Source organism: Gasterosteus aculeatus, chromosome 14, assembly GCF_964276395.1.
Source record: "Gasterosteus aculeatus chromosome 14, fGasAcu3.hap1.1, whole genome shotgun sequence".
In the NCBI taxonomy this organism is placed as follows: Eukaryota; Metazoa; Chordata; class Actinopteri; order Perciformes; family Gasterosteidae; genus Gasterosteus; species Gasterosteus aculeatus.
In genome coordinates, this window is record NC_135702.1 from 8,521,692 (window position 1) to 8,541,675 (window position 19,984).

Sequence of the window (19,984 nt, forward strand, 5' to 3'; positions counted from 1 at the left end):
TTTTATAAGTTATATATATATAACTAAATGCATAAGAACTTCAAACGGAAATATTCACATTATTTAATATGGCAAGCGTATTGGACTGTACAGTACACATACATATTTAACAATAATAAGCTTATTACAGAGTTCCCTCTTTCGGTTTATAGAAAAATGTAATTATTTTGGTATAAAAAGTCAGGGAAAGCATCAGAAAATAAATAAACACAGCAGAAAAGCTTCTTCCTCTTTATAACTGAAACCAACATGTCCAAAACATCATGGCCCCTTTACACAGGCAGAGTCTTCTTCCTCCTGAACATCTGGCTTAGTCGTCGTCGGGCCGAGTTTCTCTCGGCTGACTGCATCTTTTGGCTGTGCGAATGAAAAATTCATTAAACACAGTTCAAACTCAGCCAGCGTGTGGGCTAAGTCTCGCATGGGGGGGAAAGGGACAAATTGTTCAGGAGGAGCAGAAGCACCGGCTGAAAATGAACTCCGGACCAAAAGCTTCTCCATCGTCTGCGTCAGTGTGGCCCGATGCCGTGAGCGAGCAGCACAAACGTTTCCCTTAGAGCATCGTGCATCGTATGACGATGTAGCTGAGGGGAGAAAATGCAATGGCTCACCTATTTGTATCCGTCACTGCCGACTCTGCTTTTTTGAGAGACCTAAATTTTAATTTCCAGGGCCTTTTTTTATTAGTCTCTTCTTTTTCAGAGCCCTGAAATTGCACAAAAACAAGAGAATATTAGAAAAATAACACATTTCTCATAAAACTCACTAAAACGTGATGTCAAATACATAATGTGCTCATTCTTTAGTGGTGTTTTTCACTTACACACAAATATTCTGTGTTATTTAAGCGTATTTTTACCAGATTTTCATGCTCTTCCTCATCCATTTCGAGCAGGTCATCTATACTCAGATGCTGCCCTCTGCAGTCTGCATTTAGCCTTCCTGCATCAATAACACACACACACACACACACAATAACATGGATGCAGTACACACAATGAGAATATATTGAATTGTACAATATCGCAAAAGGTGAAAATCGAAAGCGGTAGGTGGACTCAGACTCACTTCTATGAAGTGTTGAGAGAGTTGTGTCAGAAGCAGACCTCTGCCGGAAATGGCTGTGGGGATGATTTTGCCCGGGCTGGGCTTCGCTGTGCTCTGCACGTTTTGTGTTGTTTTTGAGACAAAAAGAGAGCTCCTCCTCGGCAGCTTTGCAGTCCCTCTGACAAGTGGCGGGAGCCTGAAAGGGAGGCCGAGCGTCGGCGGAAACCATCGTCAGCAAGGTTTGGTATGTCGTAACAAGTTTGACAAGATGGGGTTTGTGGAATTCGGAAACTGTCACTAATGAATTGCCTTGCAAAAGATGGCCTAAATGAAAGTCTTCACCTGGTCCACCTCTGTGTTTTGATCTTCCCGTAGGGCATTCGTCTCCATCTGCAACGCTCGGCTGCCCATCTGTTGTCTGGCAAATTCTTCTAACATTTGGCACACCTGCTCCAAGTAGCGGAGGCCGGGGCTGAGCAGTGCTCTGTCCCGCTCACCGAGGTCCTGCACGGATCATTCAGCAAGGATACAATAATGTAACAATATGTATGTTTGGTCAACGTGAACGTTGTTTCAGACCGATGCATCCAACACATGCACAGGCCCTCCTCTGGATACATCGATGGCGCCCGTGACCGTGAATTGTTGTGACTCTGCTGCTCCGCTGACGTTTACTTCAGCGGCACCGCTGGGTCGATATTTGTGGTTTTGAGGGAAATTTCGGATGGATCGACATGAAATATGAGCCAAACGCTCATCCGTCCCACAGGATGAATTGAAACGATTTGGGTGGCTTTGTGCAAGTTAGCGACTGTTAGCATGGGTACGATCAACATGGTAAAACATTGGATCATGATTTTAGCTAAAGGCAGCTACAGACTGTAGCCTTTGTCTTGATCAATTAAAATGAAGTCTACAATTATTGTTTTAATGAATGGTTTGTGCTACAAATGAATGTAACGTTAACCACTTACAATTGAACCTTTTTCTTTTCCTTTGAACATTAACGGAGAAAATATATTCATTAATTTAGCGATATAATATAATTAATCTAATTAATAATAAGTTTTGTATTTAATATCAGAATATGAAAGTTTGAAACCCTTTCTCAGTCGACCTGTTAAGTCAGGATCTCTTAGTCAGACTCAATGATTGCTTCTTTTGCAACTCTTGCATGAACGTTCCCAAAGAATAGTGAAAGCATTGTTGCAAAAGTAATTGGACAATTATGTCTTCATTTTTATGTCTTCCTTGTGTCACCAAATTATTTCCCCTCAGGCCCTTACGCACACACGCACACCTAGGAATGTAATAACAATGAGGACCAAATTAGATACAAACGGTAAAATAATTTCCTGTCAACATGAATTCACCTTCACACTGAGCTTCCTAACTTTTAGCAAATGTAACCACCCAATGCTTTACATGCTTCATGCATCTGGTTAACAACCAGTCTGCCAAGTTTACGACAGAAAACACACAGGCAGCCTATTGAGTTTGTCTCGGTCCATTCCTCTCGTGCCTGTGGGTGTGAAGACACCTGGGCAGACTGGTTTGTGGGCCGCAGACGGACGTGTGACGGGTTGGAGCACGAAGGAGTAATGACATGCTCGTCCTACTTCTACATTTCAAAGCACGCCGAGGGGAATTTGTGTTGCAACCCTTTAGCGGAAATACAATGAGAAGCAGTGTCTCGCTCCTTCAAACGTCCATGCATACCTGTGGTACCTGATCAAGACACACCTGCTCCCGTGAAACTCGTGTCAGGCTGAAACTACTCTGTTTTTCAAATGAAAAAACAAACAAACAAACAAACAAACACATGTATTTGGTGTGTGACATGAACAGGATCTCACCTGACCCGCCTGCAGGTCGCAACCCGCTGACATCGGCCGTCTGCGCAGCTGTGGCGTCTGCGTCGTGGGCTCAGGTGCGTTGGCCGACCTCTTCGCGCCGAAACTCCGCGACCTTTGACCCCTGGCTACCCACGGCGCGCGCCGCGTGGGGCCGGAAGACGCGCGCGGACGTCGCATCAGCACCTCGTCCACTGAGACGCGCGTAGCTCCTGCGGCACCGAGCAGCGGCGAGGAAGAGGAGGATGAGGAGGAAGGCGCGGGAGACCGGGACGTCGAGGCGGGAGTGAGTCCGCACGCTTCTCTTTCTGCGTTATCCGTGGAGGCGGAGGACGGCGTGGGCGGGAAGGACGTGACGGGACTGGCCGTCTCCACGCCAGAGTCCACCGATTCCGGGCGCAGGCTCGTCCCCGCGTCGGAGGAAGACGTCGCGGGGTCCCCGTCGTTGTTTCCCAGACACGCCGCGTCCGAATACCGGCTTCCGTCGACGACCCAGGACTCCAGTAGGTTCCCGAAGCTCCTGTACACGTTCATCCTCCACCCCCCCCCTCACACCTCCGAACTGAAGACAGCGGTTATCCGCGGGGAACTGGTGAAGCGTGATCCGCCTCCGCGGCTTCACCACGCCTCCCCCCATCACCTGTCGGGCCTCTGCCGCGTGTTCCTACCTGCTGCTTCCCGTCACCGCGGAAAACGGGACTCATTTGTTATTTGAAAAAGTTGGATTTGTCCACACAGCTGTAAGACATCCGGGGACACATTTGGGGCCCGGTGCAAGCCGCGGGACAAAGTCATAGATGTTTATGTGCATTTGAAGACAGAGGTTAGAAACAAATATCAGATACAAACTCCAGTCATCTAAAACTCAGACACAGAGAATCCCAACTGCCATTAAAATGATTCCAACAACCTGAGCATGAAACAAAACGCACTTGTATAACCTACATGGTGAGTGGGAACATGCAGTTTGTAACACGGCATGTCAACATGTCTCGTGGATGAACGGCATTAATGGTTTCTGAAGCTGAAACTGTAAACGCTGTTTTCGTAATATAAAAAACACTAGATTTACTAGTTTAAAACTAGAGTCGACCGTCCTGTCTGCAGATATGATCTACATTCCCCATGTGGCAGTGGCAAGAGCCCTGGTCAGGGGCGCCGTTAGGGGCCTAAAATGTTCTTCAATCCCCCCCAAAAATAATTTGGCATCATTGGCTTTAAATAAGAAATCACATAAACATCTCATAAAAAACACAAGGTGATGTCATTAAATAAAACTATTGTTTCTCATGTGAACGAGTTATTTATAACTCAAACATGCGACATATGTGCGCGTTCTGGTTGGTATGTATATGCAAAAAGGCCACTCCCCTTGGGGCTAAGCCCCGCCTTTCTGCCCTGGAACCTTCACAACCCTGGAAACACAAAGCCAGAGGGATTTTCAGTCAGAGCTCACAGTTATTGTTGTTGTTACTGTCCTGATGCTAGTTGACCTGTTCATTATATTTTTTGGTTTACTATGCGTTCAAATTTGTCTAGTTAGTTTTCCATAAATCAGCCAACATAATCTTTCCCAATATCCCAAAAAGTATGGATGCACCCGCCCACCCCTTTGTGTGCATGTACACAGGGAATTGCCCACAGCTCAGGCACAAAGCGGGGAAGTCTTATGGCCGGCTCACAGCCGAGTTGCTGACCAGTGCTGATGTGCAACGCTCCGATGGTCCGGTCCTCCACGCAGGCAGACCTTCAATGTAACACAAAGAAGATACAGGATAGCAGGATACATGTGCTTTTAAATGGGTTTCACACAACGACATGAGACCTTGGGAACACGAGAAAAATCTGTGTCCAACTTTTAAATAATTAAGTATAAACAATCAGTTAAGTGACAGTGTTGAAAATCAAGTTAACAAACACCAATCAGCCATATTTGTAGAAACGTTTTAAAGAAGAAGTTTCTTATTCCTTGTCTACCTTGAGTAGACACACATTATTTCATATTATTTACATTCTTTCATTTCAGTTAGATAGATTTGGTTTCAAAAACTGTGTCACTAAAACCAAAACCTTCCTTATGACCACGAGACATTTGGATTAACGGACCTTTCTACATCATTTCTTGCGTTTCCAGGCTTCATTCCAAAAAGGCCGAACTACTTTGCCTGCAGCTACTCAGACACATGTCGTAAAGCTCTGTCTGAGTTTTACCAGCACCGGCATGGTGAAGATCCAACGGAAATCAACTGATCTGCCAGCTGTTGTAAACTACAACAACCAACAATTTGAAGTAACTCTCTCTCTCTCTCTTAAACACACACACACACACACACATTGACGCCATGTCAATGGCGCCTCTGAATAGGCTAAAACTTGTTTCATTATCATCATACACCCAATAGAAGACTCAAGAGGAAGAACTGCAGATTCCTGGAGAGACAATCACAAATTCAACAATGTATAACTCTTACGTTTCAGGTGAACTTTTTTTTTAATATATAGCAGTTTTGTTATATATATTATAATGTATATGATCTGAGGCGTGCGCTATTGGTTCTCTGTTATCTTTTGGTGCAGAGACCAAGACCCCCTTTGAAAACAATCCCCAACAAAGGGATTATCTGCAGGCCCCTTTAAGGTCTCTCACCCCCACTTAAAAAAGAACAAACATAATTCATGGATGATAACCTGCAAAGTGCTTTATCTCAGGTACAACTGACTTTAACAAATTACTCCAATCGTCATCAATCATTCAAATGAATTAGGTTTTAAACCTGCAATTGCAAATGCTGTAATCAACTTCTATGTTGATCCTGTTAGCAAGCATATTTCTATTGATGCTGTATAACCATCACATGTAGAAACTAAAATCTTAATTCTGTCAGAATAACATTTCACTCTGATATACAAACTTGGAGGCAATACAAATTACCTGGGAACAAAACGTATCAACTTCTATGTTGTTAGCAACATAAACCTGTTAGCAACCAGCACATGTAAAGACTAAAATCATACTTCCGTCTGAATAACGTTTCACTCTGCTTCCAGCTTTTTATGGCATCCAGCACCTCGTGGGTGAAATATCTGACTCATTAACTGCTCCACAGTTCAGCTCGTTGGGGACTTTACAGTCTGATATCAGATTGCGTGTTGGTCTTTACAACTTCTCTGGACACTTAACAAAATAAAGGATACTCACATTACCACTACGTGTTTGACTTTACTCTCCAGATACTGCCGGCTTCCTGGATCTTACTCTACACAATCCTGCGGGATGCCAGTTCGTGCACGGACAAACCTTTGACCAACTCCCCAAGAATGCACTGGGAAAGAGCGGCATCAAGAGGCTGATTCGGGCAGAGCAAATACAGTAAACATCCTACACGTCATTAAAGAGGAGCATCGTGACATGAGTCAAACCGGACACCTTATCAAGAAGTCCGCACTTTGACATGAAACCATAAATAAAGACACTCTTCCCTGTTTCTGTTCACTGTTGTCACGGCAAAGACAAGAAGTCTTTATTGACACATTGTGATTGTCACTGGGCATCAGAGGAAGCATTCAGGTGTTGAAAAAAAGGGTTTCAGAGTGTTCTCATTATTGCCGTACATCAGAAATTCAGTAAGAACACACTTTAGTTTTTTTTATCTAATCAGCAGTCCATCAAAATGTACCTGACACACACCGTTAGTACCTGAAGCTGCCACAAGATGGCTTATAACCGTGCAACTCAATCGACTTCACTGGAAGACGTTCTACTGTATTCACCAAACAATTACACACATCTGAGAAAACAACCGTACTTATATATGTATTCACAGTTTGGGGGATGTGGTAAGTACTAAAAGCACTTACTTTATGTGTGTTGTCTCATGCACCCAAAGTCAATCCATGCAGGGATTTGCTCAAGTTATTTAGATAAAACATCACTGAACTGGTGTATTTGGCACAAGCAAGAATTTTTCACCTTTAAATTAAAGTTACAGCTATGGAGAGAATGACCACAAGAATGTCACAGTAAAAACAGTAAAAAAACAGGTCAATATTCACATTTAATCATTTCTGCCTTATCCGTACGATACGAAGGACATTTACGCCAGTGTGAAATTGGCCCTCATTCATCAAGCAGTTTAGTGGAAAACAGCTCAGGATCTGAGGAAATGATTCCGACAGAAATCATCGATATTTATCTCACAACTAATTTGAGCTCAAATTACAAAAGAGCGCCTATAAAAAAACAATGAAGGGACATATGTAGAATCCAGGTGTAACTGTTAAACCCGACCACCAAGAAACTAACTGACTTGCTGATATATGACCCGTTGGTTTCAATAGTAAGATGGTACGTAAGGTTACTGGTCAAACTAAATATCTATCTAAATACTCTAAACACATATTTCACTATTAAAACAATGACACAAAGGAATACCGACATTTATAAAGGTTTACAAATGATAGATGGATTCTAAATGGTATTTTTGACTTTTATGCTCAGTTTGCTACAGTTTTTGATAAGGGGACTTGTTGAAACAGTTTTATTGACAACATTATATATCGCTTTTTGCGCATTTCTTTAGTATGAATGGTGCTCCCCTTGAGCAGACCACAGCCACCTTCAAACGAGAGCCTCATGGTCATCATGAGATGATTGTGAACGTTTTCATGACTGCATCTTGTGCTGTGGCAACAACACCAGAAATACAAACGTGCTGTTAAAAGTAGTGAAAACCTCCTCTGTGGTTGTTAGCTACAGTAAGTGTCTCCTGGACCACTCGTTGCCTAGTTGACACACGGTCGAAACAATACCGGACGGGCAAAAATTAACCTTATTGCACACTCTGAGTTTTCCTGGGAACTCTGTGATCTCTGTGACCTCTCGTGACCTCTCCTTTACTCATAACTGAGGCGCGGGGGGCTTGATGTGTGCATTCCTTCACACCTGTGTCCTGCTCCAGTTACTCTGTGCAGGAGTGACCTTTCTGATTAACGCATCTCTTCCTCCAAGACGCTTTGTCAGACCTTCCTGCTCCTCCCGTTTCGGCTGGATTGTGTCACGAACTCCTGGTTGCACTTATGGCTCGTGTTCAATGATTTGGGTATTATTTTCCTATATGTTGGTCTGCATGAAATACTTAATCAAAAACACGCTGAAGATACTTTAGATTTCTCACGAGAACATTATCAACTAATTTCCAAAAGGCTTGATGAATGAGGGCCAAAGCTTGTTATGTTATGTGCTGTCTGATCACTTCAGCACCGTGTATGTGTCATCATGCAGTTACAGTAAGACTGTGCAGTACACGGCCTATACAGTAAATAGGCTCCACTTGGTCCCCCACCTACACAGCGTTTGGTTTTCAGCAGTCCTTGTTGGTTTGAGCTCCTCCGAGCTTCATTGACCTGATGGATTGAGCAAACAGTCCAAACTGTGATCCGTCAAAGTTCAGCCACTGCGACGGTCGCGTGTACCTATGAAAGCAGCGACATAGAGGTATTGGTTGGTAAGAAAATCAAAACTCAGAATCAATGCGCTACTTGTTGTTGCTTTTTGTTGTCGTGCTTCTTACCTTCTGGATTGTGCTCCACTGTGAGAAACCGTCTCTGTCCTGGTGGAGGTATCGGATGCTCCGAACAGTTTGGCCCAGCGCATGCCGCCCTGACGTGGACTCTCAGCCAGGAGACGGGCGGGCGCACTCTGTGTCTCACTGTCCCCCTCTGGCCTCTTCTCTTCTTGCCTGCTGTCCATACTTATTTGAGACCAATTATCTGCATAATTCTGCCTACAGTCCTCTCCTTCAACCACACCATCCATAAGGTAAGGCTCCTTCGGCCACCACTCAGGAATGGGAGCTGACGACGGGCTCCTGTCGGCCCGCACCCCCCCACGATCCGGCCCGGCACCACCCGGAAAGCCGAGAGACTCCTGGTGACGCCGGCGTGTCCGGTGAGACGTTTCAGTCTGCTGACTACAGTCGCTTCTGTCCACCTTTTTGTCAGCCTGCAGTAGCGGCCAGCTGGTCACCAGGAGGGCCGAGCACGGCGGAGGAGGAGGAACTCCCTGCTCCTCAGAACACAGCTGTCTGTTACGCAACAGTCGGGGCTCCAGGAGCAAGTTGAGGTCAAAGGGCAACGCAGAGAGCGGCTGCAGCAGAAGCAGCAGCTCTTGAAACAAGGGCTGACACCGACCCAGTGACATGGACAGGAACCCCCAAGAGTGGTAGTAGGTTGACACTACATCTGTGGAGACGGTAACGAGTGTGAACACACAAAGATGCAATGACATGCAATAATAATCTGCTGCTGAGCTTTACGCTAACATGGACATGATAACAGTCATGTTGATGATATGTTCACATGCTTCTCAAGGTCCTTCTTTTTTAGACCTCTCAACCACATCTCTGTGAACACCTGGCCTGCAGTTGATGACCACTATGATAAGCGTTTCAATCTAATGTGCATTTTAACGTTTGCTATTCAGCAACAAATGGAAATTTGACAAAGGAGCGAACGGAAAATATTCAGTTATATCAAAAAAGTGTATGGGAAACAGGTCCTTAATGCTAGCACAGTAAATTGACTGTGCGCTCACCTTTTAGACTCTGAAGGTGACTCAGCCAGAATTCCAAAGCTCTCAAGCTGAAAGAGAGAATAAAACAAAGAGAAGAAGAATGATTGCACGTGGAGTCATTTCAGCGTCATTACTTTGACCATTTCCCTACTCACTTAAGCAGGCCCATAATGAAGGCCCTCAGTCTCATGCAGTGGCTGGTCAGCTGTGGATATTGTCTAATTTTGGAGACCAGGCTGTGAAGGACCTTGGTGGATGGACCTGTTGCAGACAGGGACCAAAAATACTCGAGTTTCACAAACAATGCTGCTCCGCCAGCACAACAAGCCACGACATCACTGACGCTTCGCTCCGGTTCCATTTACCGAGCCTAGTAGAGACCTCCACCACACTCCAGCAGTTGTTGCGTCGCTGCCCGATGACGAGATCCAGTTTGTGATCCCTGAGTCCGTCCTCTAAGATGTTCTGTATCGCCGGACACAAATGTTCCAGAACTAGACCGGCTATCGTGGGACTGCGAGAGCTGTTACCCAGACGCATCTGTGGCAGAAGGAACAAATAAATACAAATATGCTGTATATTTTCCTGCTGACACTTCGGTCCTAAAATGCTGCCCAAAATTCCTACCTTTTCTTCAGGGTTTCTGCTGCTGCCAAAATGAGCCGTGATCAAGTCCACCGCCCTGCTCACAGACCTCAGCAAACCTTGAGAAAATGGAAGAGAGGTTTGACAAGTTGAAGTAGTCAATGCTTCATACATTGTTTGGGCAGAAACAAAATATCGATATATTACAATATAGAAAACGTTACATTATAAATCCCAATCACATGGCATTTTAGTGAGCCATTTTCAACAAATAGAGGAATTTAGCTAACCTAATTCCAGCACAAACAATGTGATTTCTTGAATTATAATAATAGTGCATTCATTTCCCTTCTTCTGTCCATCTTGTAATCTCCAGAAGATTCTTTACACATGTTGATTTGTATTTCAGACGGGTTGAAATAATTTTTTCGGAACCATAAGATTTGAAATAAGACTCCGTAATACTAATCCAAAACTTGCTCAATAAGACTTTCACCCCGCTAACTGGGTCACTGCACAGAAATATGAGATTCAGTTAAGGGTTCATTGTCATATTGCGGGAATTCAAATGTTAATGTGAACGCAAGATGAAAGAGACCATTTTAGCAGCAGACCTCATTGACTTGCTTCCCCCTGCCTGCCTTTCTTCATCCCATACTGGTTAGCCTCGGCAAATGCCACGGTAAATTCGTCATGCATTGATGCTGCCCCCAATGCTGCACCGCACTGAATGTTTTGCCACAGTCTCTGCATCGTCGATTATCCATCCCAAAAGGCTCACGTATATGAAAAAAAAAATTTGCACACGGTGACCCATGTCGCACAAAGGAACGATAAGGTGTGTTCATAAATCTTTAACACTGTTTTTACTGCATGATTCTCCCTCTCTGATCTCCTCTCAGGAGCTTGCAGTCGTGCACACATAGGCTACTGAACACGAGGCTCAGCCAATCCCGTGCAGGGAGAGTTAAAAATAGGTCATGTTTGAGAGGAATCCCCTCCGGGGTGTCGAAGGCACTGCTACAGCACAGGGAGTTTTTATTGCTGCTCTTTACAACTCATGACTGGATCGACAATCCAATCGAGGAGGGATTCAGTCATTACTGTTACTAGCACACTATTTTATTACTCCATTCAGATTTCAAAGTAAGCCGTATACCCACATCACATGTTTTTACACAAACAGAAGGTGGTCGCCCATTGGCCTCACCTCTCCTCTGAAGGTGGCTGATGGACATCGACTCATAAGATGTATCCGGCGAGAGGCAGAACTCTGTGGGCGGCCTGTCACTCAGGATCAGAGATTCGCTGTGTTGACTCTGACTCTCCTTCCCACTGATTCCAGCTGAGTCCGGGATTTGCAGCCCGGATGCTGCCAAGGAGAGCAGGCCGCTCAAAGAGGACAGAGGAGCTACCGAGGAGAGGGCAGCTGTAAAACTACCCAGGAAAAAGCCAGAGTCAGCCGCAGGTGCGGCCCGGTGCTGAGGGAACCTATTTTCTGGTCGTCGGGTGGTGGTGGCAGGAGACAGGCACACCTGCAGGGTTGGGTGACGGGTGTCGGTGCTTAGGAGTAAAGTAGGTGGTGTGGTAGTGTTGGAGAAGATTGGATCATAGGAGTTGTGGGTCTGGGACTGATTGTCACTTATGGCCTCAGTGTTGCCATGGCTGTCTTCAGGAGTAAGGTTGATAAGAGTCTGGTTGGCGGGAATTTCAACAAGGTTTGTCTGATTCGGTGTTGAAAACAGATTAAAACAAGTATTTTCAGTTTCGCCCGGATATGGGCTTTTATCTTGAACCAGTGTTGGCTTTGGGCTGCTGTAGGCCGGATCGGGGATGATCTTTGATGCGCGCGGACTCGGGCGTCCTTGACCTCTGCTGAACTGGCCCCACATGCGTCCGCGGCTGGCCGACCACTCTGGACTCGGCGTGCAGGTGGAGCACGTGTCAGAGCTCAAAGGAGCCTCCAGCAGGACGGGGAAGCGGTCGGACGTTGGCGAAAGCTGGAGATTAGAAAAGCATTGGCTGCGCTTGACGTTGAACTTGATGCCCGGATGGGAGCTGCCAGAGTTGCCGCTCTTCTGATTCACATACTGCTCCAGAAGACAGCCGAGGTGCTGGCTCTGGGGTTTGCCCGCGGGGGCCAAGACAAAGGGCTGGATGGGCAGCGAGGTCGGCCTCTGGGCCTTGCTGTAGCGCACCACGGCATTTCCCAGCGAACACGCTCCTGAGGTGGAGGTAGAGAATAAAGAAAATAGTTGAAACAGATGTTAAATTCGATGAATACAGTTTTTTCTTGCGTTCGCATATTGTTCTCTTTCAAGAAAGTAAGAAACGGAAGCGCTCTTTGACGCACCCTGCACAGTGGCACACGTTTCACAGGGCTCCTCGTTCACAGGTGGCTGCGTGGACGCAGCGCCGGTGCCTTGACCGTTGCAGCTATGTGGGCTACACTTGGTGGGACGCGGCGAACAGGACGCGTGGGAGACGTTTTGGACGCCGTCTGTGTGTTCCTTCTTGCAGGGGGTTTTCTCTGTGGTGGCGGCTTGATAGTCGTAGGTCTGACACTGCGAGCAATATTTTTGACGATTCTCCTCCTGATGGTGAGTTGGTTTAAGCGACAAAAATCACAAATTGATTTTTACATAAATTAAGAGGAGATACAATGATTATCAGTACAGAATATTTCACACATCCACTAGGAGATCTGTTTTATTGTGACATTACCTTTTGGTTTCTTTTGTCTTGTCCTTCTTTCTTATGATCAGCAAAGAGCTGCTCAGCGGGATGGAAGGAGCTGCTTCTGATCTGAGCCTCGGCGCAGCTGGTGAGGCTGGACCAGGCTGGACTGGGCGACTGGGAGGACAGGTCACAAGTCACGAGCTTGTAGTACTTCTGGTTGGTCTCCATGGCCAGTGTGGCCTGGCCTTGGAGACAGGCGGCCAGGTCGGACACCTCCAGCGAGGAGAGACCCGGGGGCGGCGGCTCCAGAGAATAAAGATTGCAGTTAGAGTCGAGTCCCCGTGGAGACCAGCAGTAAGAAGGCGGCGTCGTGTCAACCTCCTCGCTGGAGGGAGCGTCAACTGCCGCGTCATCGCATTGGACGTTCTCAGCTGGAGTCTGAGGAACGGGTTGAAGGTTGAGGAACACGGATCCCTCGGACGACTGATAGGGTTGAGCTGCAGGGCCGCTGAGGTCATTAGGCGTGGCGGGGTTGTTGCTCCTGTTGTAGATAGTGCAGAAGTTAACCAAGACGCCATCGGAGCTGTTGCAGGAGGAGTCGCTGACATACTCACTGAGACTGTTGGAGAACAGCTCGGGGGAACATTTGTGCCGCCTGTGGATGCAGCCGGACTTGTTATCCTTCACCCTCTCTGAGCCCTGCTCTCCGTGAGCCATCCCTGCGATGCCCGATGTGCTCACATGGAAGCACCGGCATTCAGTCTGCAGCGAGTCCAGCAAGTCAGGCTGATTAGAGAGCCAGTCGTGGTCACTCTCCGAACCCAAGATGGTGTCTTCGTTGCCCCATTCACCGTCCGTGTCTCCATTGGACATTGCATGATTTCTGGCACCATTACTTAGTGGCCAGTTGGAATTCCCATGCAAGACAAAAGATGAGTCCTCTCGATATCTGTGTAGATTATCTCCATCACTGTCTTCATCTTCCTGATCCTCGTCCACCTCTGCGCTGGCGAGGAACGAGTTGTGTGACCGCAGCCCGTCTCTGGCGCCGCAGCTTTCCGTCTTCAGGTGGCAACTGGTCTCTTCCGGTGACGAGGTGGAGTCGTACTTCCCGCTGCTGTCGCTGCCCCCCTCGTCCTCCGCTCGGTCCTCATTGAGACTACCGTAGCTGCTGGAAAAAGGCCTTCGGCCCCCGGCGCCGGGATGCTCCGGGCTCTGCGAGTCTCGCTCCGGGAGGGACACGGCTCGGGTCAGGCCCGCCGAGCACAGCCGGCTGGGTCTCTTGGCCGAACGGCACAAGGCTTTGAGTTGCCAGGTGGGAAGCCGGACCACAGGGTAGCGGCACGCTATCAGGGTGTCCCCTGAGAGACTCGGTGCTGCAATCATGCTGCTGGGACAGGCGGGACCACGGACACTGTCTCCATGCTCCTAAAATGAAATCCTGAAGGGAAAAATAGAATTTCTTAAAAACAGGATGAATCAATTACTACCACTGTACACAGTTTCGTTGTCAAGGGTGATGAAGAATGCCTTAAATATTATATTATGATATTATACTAATGTTATAATCTAATATATATTATGAGTGGTGAAAACCCCATCATGGAATCAACAGAGAAGTATGACACTTTGTGTCAAGCATTTTTTTACGCACCAAATATAATCTTAAGCTTTTTGTAAGGCCGAGCTCAGAGTAGAGATACCATTGTGGACATATCTGAATTTGAGATTTTTTTTTTTCAGTTTTGCATGTTTTAATGTCGCATGTAAATGTAATCGGGATATGTTTGTTGGTATATGTACATACAAAGCGTTCATGTTCATCTCCCCTTAGATCCGTTTCTTGATTCATGAACTCAATGACACGTCTAGCTGTGATGCTCTGACAGGCTTAAAGCCTCAGGGACCTTGCTAAGTAATGTGCATATTTGAATTCCACATTAAAAGCAACTCAGAGTAGAAATATAAAAAAGAAAAACACTGCAGGCTGGTGCTGTAAGGGTCTACTCGCCCTCTTCACGCCGCTCGTCCTACAGTCAAAGTCCTACTGTGTTGTCTGCTTTTTGGCCCTCAGCCCAGGCTACCCTCCATAATTCAGTCAACCATTAACAAACTCCTCCCCTCTCTGCGCCCGGTCCAACCACAGACTCTCAGTCACTCAGCTGCTCTGTAACTAGGGCAGCTGCACTGCGGAGATGCTCGTCTGCCACCGCTAAGATTAAATACACTTTCACATCAGTTTACTTAATTCAATGCGCTCTACCGCATGCACGTTGCTTTGGATTTCACAGACGGACACGTGGACGCAGCGTAATGATCGTCGTCTTCTTCTTAAACCACCACCGTGATGACTGGTGTTGAGTAGAGAAAAATGTCATTACAAAGCACATGAAACATTTACAACACTGTTGGCATTCATTCGCAAAATAGTCCTTTTAAGTTATCAGTAATAATTAATGTTGCTAGGATACGCCCACACACCATTCGCTGATATCTGCCGTCAGCAGTGTTGAATAGTGTTTCTGCTATACTTTGAAATTAAAACAAAGTTAGAAATCATGAAATTATTCAATTTAGCTGAAACATCCGCAGTCTTGAGAGATTGTTAATGACTTTATGTCACCCATCAAGCAGCCATCAGTTCACAGACGCCACATTGCTGCTCTACTGTCTGGCAACAACGTGTGTAAACAAACAACATCTGCTGCAGACGAGATAATCCTCTTTCTGCAGTAAACAACAAACAGCAAAGGCATCAAAACATGCTCGTAGGCAGGAATCTCCGTCTGATCAATACAGAAAGTGGATGTGTCTCTTAGCGGTGAAACCTTTTCTTCAACAAAAAGTTAAAAAAGAATATGATCGGTTTGTACTAACTTTGTAACACCAGAGCTTCGTTCGGAATACAAATTCTGATCTAGTTAAATTGTATTATTTTATGTGTAAATTTGAATATCCATTAGTTTTTTTTTGTTTTTTGTTAAACAAACGCTATTGTTTGGCACTTCCACATGAAAGCAGGAGGCAGCACAGCTCGGCCTGTAATCACGGGGTCAGCGTCTTGTCCTTCAGCAATATGATGAATACCCGACTGCCCCCAGTACAAACGTACATGTTGGCCGGAAACAGTCTGATTAGGTCTGTGGAAGGAGGGGCGAACTCTTTTCATTGTCATTTGAAATCAACATGCTGTAGTTTGATGCTCTGCTAATGTGGCCTACAGGGTGATATCATTCTCGATGGGCTGCATTGAATTGGGATTTATCCCGTCAATGCCAATACCTCACAAGTAGGCCGCCATGACTGGTTGTGTTGGTCTGCAGAGGACTAACAATAACCCCGCAAAGCGGATACGACTCTTATCACGGGGCTGGAGGTCCGCAGACTAGCAGGTCTGTCCTCTGGAGCACGCTGAGATGTCCGTGATGAACTGAACCAGGTCAAGGCAGCCATCTGACACGAGGGACGGGACGGTGGCAAAGAGTCCCAAGTCCACTGTTGTTGTTGCTGTAGTGCTTGGAAATATTTGGATGGTGAGGCTGATTATTATTGTCTCTAACTTTGGGACATCATGTGAGGAAAACTTTCAGTATAAACTCAGTAACACGCAGTTTGGATGTTAACTTTGACATGAACAGAAACATACATCGTGGACAGAGAGGTAATGTGTGCTGTTTAGTATAATGAAAAGGGAAGATTCAAACAACGTGTTAGACAACAGGAGATGCAGCATAAACAGCCTCCCCCTCTTTCTCTCTAAAGACGAATGATTAAAATCAGCAGAAGCTAATAATTGACTTCAAGGCAAAGTGTGCATGTGCAAGACACGCGCTCGTTAATTTGCGTCATCGCCATCATCGTCTTTAGACATTGTTACCTACTTGATAACAGTTCTCAATCCAGAGCGCTGTCCGTCCTCTGCCTCCGTGTAATATGGTAGAAATAAAAAAAAAAACACGCAGCCAAACAAATCTTTTTTTTTTTTAAACGCGCGAGGACTCGACGCACTTCTGATGTCAGAGACGCATCAGAAAGCCGATATCTTCATCTCTGAAACCCGACATCGGTGGTTAAAGAAATAAAGAGAATCCAAAGGCTTACCGGGGGGAACGTAGAACTACATGAAAGCGGTCCAGCATTGAAGTCCAGACGGAGACAGCGGACCAGCACCGCTCAGCCCGACGGAGACGTTCCGTCACGCGCCTTCAACCAATGAAGAGGGAGAAGGACGCGCCGCCGTCAATATAATAAATATGATAATATTATTTATTTTTACATGAGTAACTATGTATGGCTCAGGGTTGTATATAGCTTAATATTTTACACATTTATCTGGTGTGTTTATATGTGTTGATTTAAATATATCATATCATTTGAGATAATGTGCGTGGAAATATGTTTTAGTTTATAATGATTAGTCACACATGTGAGCCACTAAATAATGATTTTGACTCATACACTAATAAAAAAAAAAAACGTTTATAATATATAATCGTGCCATATTAACATTATGCCCATTGTATTTCTCATTTAAGCGGTAGGCCTGATGTTTAAGGGTTTTGTCACCTAAAATTGCCTCATGATGATAATGATATAAAATGATTTAATTTTAGATAGTCATCTTCATTGAATCATTACCAAATACAGTGACCATGCATGTTGAACTATTCAGTTCTAGGAGCAACAGTTGTGTGAATGCCTGAACAGCGGAGAACGTCATGGTGTAACTCTTACCAAAGCAATCACAGAATCTCACTTTGCTAATATAATACTAGTTTAATGGTTATTGGAGCCAAAACAAATGGTCCAAGGTGGCGTCTTCGTTTAAACCGACCTGCCTTAGCCTGCCACCTAGTGGTGAAGATGAGAAGTCAGGGTTCAGATATCAGTGTACGATGTGTGTTTGGTAGTGTGGTAACTTGTATTTTGTACCCTCGATTCTAGCAAATAAGTCATTTACAGTGGGGACTCAAACACAATATTGGACCCCTCTCATTTTTTCAGTCAGAAAAACTAACGTTCAACAAAAATAAAAAAGGCACAGGCCTACTAGGACCACGTAGAACCAGCCCCCGGCCTAGGGTGGAAACCAGGGTGGAGCATTGGGCGGAGCAAAGGGGGTGGAGACAACTGTAAACAAACAGGAAACAGAAGTGATGGATCAGAAAGTGAGATTTAGGTGAAGTAGGTGGTGGGGACGATCCATCCATCCATCTTCGAACCGCTTATCCTGACACAGGGTCGCGGGGGGGCTGCAGTCTATCCCAGCCAACTTCCAGTGAGAGGTGGGGATGATGAACTAAGAAATAAAGTTGGCCAACAGTAAAATAATGATCAACAAAAAAGGGAAAAATAAAAGCTAAGTTTGGGCTGTACGGTTCTAGCGTCGTAAAAGGACAATACAAACAAATTACATTTACGCTTCACTTTCTATATTTTGCTTTACTGAGAGTTTCTAACCAATGTGATGGGAGAAACTGTGCTAATATAATATCCTGTATTACATAAGTAACAGTATGTCGATTTCAAAAAGATGTCTGACAACTTATGATATTCATATTTCTTTGAGGTGTTGGACAGATGTTCGGGCACTTTTTCTTTTTCAAATTGGAACTAACATGCATCAGCACATTGTGGTACACGGGATTGGCTGATAAATGCAAAAATGTATTTTTTTACCCACCAACATCAAAATTTTCCTCCTCCTCCATTTCATTAACAGAGTAGACGGATGCAAATGGAATAATTTAATTTTTTTCTGTGCTTGTTAAACAAAAATAAATTGGGCAAAGCAACTTCTTTGAAAAAAAAGTAATGTATATTTGAATATCTACATTTTTTACAGTATGTACACATAAGAATATGGCAATAACATGAACAAATAAACTCACAAACTTTTCATGAATATTTATATTTGTGTATTAAAACATTAAATACATTGTGTTTGATGTCCTGCAAGTGTTTCAAATCAAAATTACCAAAATCATATTGCCCTAGATGCAGCCATTTGTTTGTCCATACAAAAGGAGGATTCATAGCTTTGTTTTTCTGCAGTGCAATGCTCGAACTTGTGGCTTTAACTGAGTCCACAGAGTCCAATCAATCAGCCTTGTCGCTTTGGTCCATAAAGTAGCATTTTGTTTGATGCATCCTCTTCAAAAAGAGTTCCAGAAGGCGCAGACATTATTCCTGTAAAGATAAGGAGCAACTTCATTGCAGTGTCGTAACCTTCTGACTTTGTCCATGCCATTCAAAATACACACGGACCAAACTTTCATTTAGTCAACATGTATTACTGCATAGAGTCAGAGCAACATTGTGTCTATTTAATATCATGAGCTATCATTCAATAAGGGGAATCATTCAGAAATAGCATGTCTTGTCTCACATTTATGATGAAAAAAACAAAACAAAATGAATACAATAATCCCCCCAGGATTAAAACACGTTGTTCTTCTATTTGTGAATTTAGAATTTGAAGTGTCCGCTGAAGTAGGTTTCATGGTGTCTGGGAGGCTCGGCTGTACCTGCAGTAGTTTGTGGCGCACTCTAAGGTGTTCCTGCAGCTGGCCCCCACGGGCTTCAGGCTGTTCCAACGCCACAGCAGGGACCGCTTGGTCCGGTGCACCAAACCTATCCAGTCTTCAGGAACTGGCAGTGACTCCACCTGTTGAGGTAAATACGAGGTCCTTTAACAACTGGGATCACCCTCACGATTTAAGGTAATAAAATCAAATTCCATTAAAGATGGAAAAAAAAAAGCATTATGCCCTCTGACGGCACAAATAAGGTAAAGCAAAGTCTGAGGACATTGCAGGTAACAGAAGGGTTATTAACTCACCTGAATAACACAGGTCAGGGTCAGAAAAACTGACAGAACAATGATCCTTTCCTGAAACGTCTTCATGTTTGCAGATCAAGTTCAAGTGCAGCAAGTCTGTAGTGCAGCCGCTGTGTTGTCCCTTTGCCACTTGTATTAAAGGCTTTCAGCAGCTTGGGGAGGAGTTAGCATTACACAGATGTGAAAGATTCAGTCCAAAGAAACTGATCTCAAGTCAGAGCCAATGAAGCCAACTGGTACATAACTGTTTTATAATGCCAGTGGCAGTCAAAGCTTATCGGCAGGGAGTTCAAAGTATACTTCAACCCCGTAATCGGGGGCGACTCCACGTCGAAAGGTATCTTAACTTAAAGGTAACATGTGTCACGGACTGTGGGAATGTGGCTGAACAAAACACACCTTTAGACA

General features: G+C 45.0%; 3 protein-coding genes across 5 annotated transcripts; all 3 read right to left on the reverse strand.

The window, feature by feature from the left end:
* Positions 1 to 49: 49 nt before the first annotated feature.
* On the reverse strand, positions 50 to 4,231 carry LOC120832260 (uncharacterized). Of its 2 annotated transcripts, none has more exons than XM_040198422.2 (6): positions 2,904 to 4,231; positions 1,390 to 1,551; positions 1,069 to 1,243; positions 860 to 942; positions 612 to 706; positions 50 to 357 (listed from the first exon to the last, which is right to left on the reverse strand). In XM_040198422.2, exons 1-6 carry the CDS (start codon positions 3,432 to 3,434, stop codon positions 273 to 275), a joined length of 1,131 nt encoding a protein of 376 aa, XP_040054356.2. In that variant the 5' UTR covers positions 3,435 to 4,231; the 3' UTR covers positions 50 to 272. The 2 variants fall into 2 exon arrangements, with proteins under 2 accessions (XP_040054356.2, XP_040054355.2); XM_040198421.2 differs by having other exon boundaries at positions 824 to 942; positions 2,904 to 4,230.
* Positions 4,232 to 6,383: 2,152 nt separating this feature from the next.
* On the reverse strand, positions 6,384 to 16,976 carry LOC120832211 (AP-4 complex accessory subunit RUSC2). Of its 2 annotated transcripts, none has more exons than XM_040198321.2 (10): positions 16,617 to 16,976; positions 12,781 to 14,176; positions 12,410 to 12,650; positions 11,267 to 12,280; positions 10,099 to 10,175; positions 9,837 to 10,011; positions 9,627 to 9,732; positions 9,493 to 9,539; positions 8,471 to 9,140; positions 6,384 to 8,372 (listed from the first exon to the last, which is right to left on the reverse strand). In XM_040198321.2, the coding sequence occupies exons 2-10, from the start codon at positions 14,119 to 14,121 to the stop codon at positions 8,261 to 8,263; spliced, it is 3,783 nt and encodes a 1,260-aa protein (XP_040054255.2). In that variant the 5' UTR covers positions 14,122 to 14,176; positions 16,617 to 16,976; the 3' UTR covers positions 6,384 to 8,260. The 2 variants fall into 2 exon arrangements, with proteins under 2 accessions (XP_040054255.2, XP_040054254.2); XM_040198320.2 differs by having other exon boundaries at positions 16,837 to 16,940.
* Positions 16,977 to 18,534: 1,558 nt separating this feature from the next.
* Positions 18,535 to 19,777, reverse strand: LOC120832305 (liver-expressed antimicrobial peptide 2). The gene is made up of 3 exons (XM_040198489.2): positions 19,577 to 19,777; positions 19,263 to 19,402; positions 18,535 to 18,924 (listed from the first exon to the last, which is right to left on the reverse strand). Exons 1-3 carry the CDS (start codon positions 19,640 to 19,642, stop codon positions 18,891 to 18,893), a joined length of 240 nt encoding a protein of 79 aa, XP_040054423.1. The 5' UTR covers positions 19,643 to 19,777; the 3' UTR covers positions 18,535 to 18,890.
* Between the last annotated feature and the right edge of the window lie 207 nt (positions 19,778 to 19,984).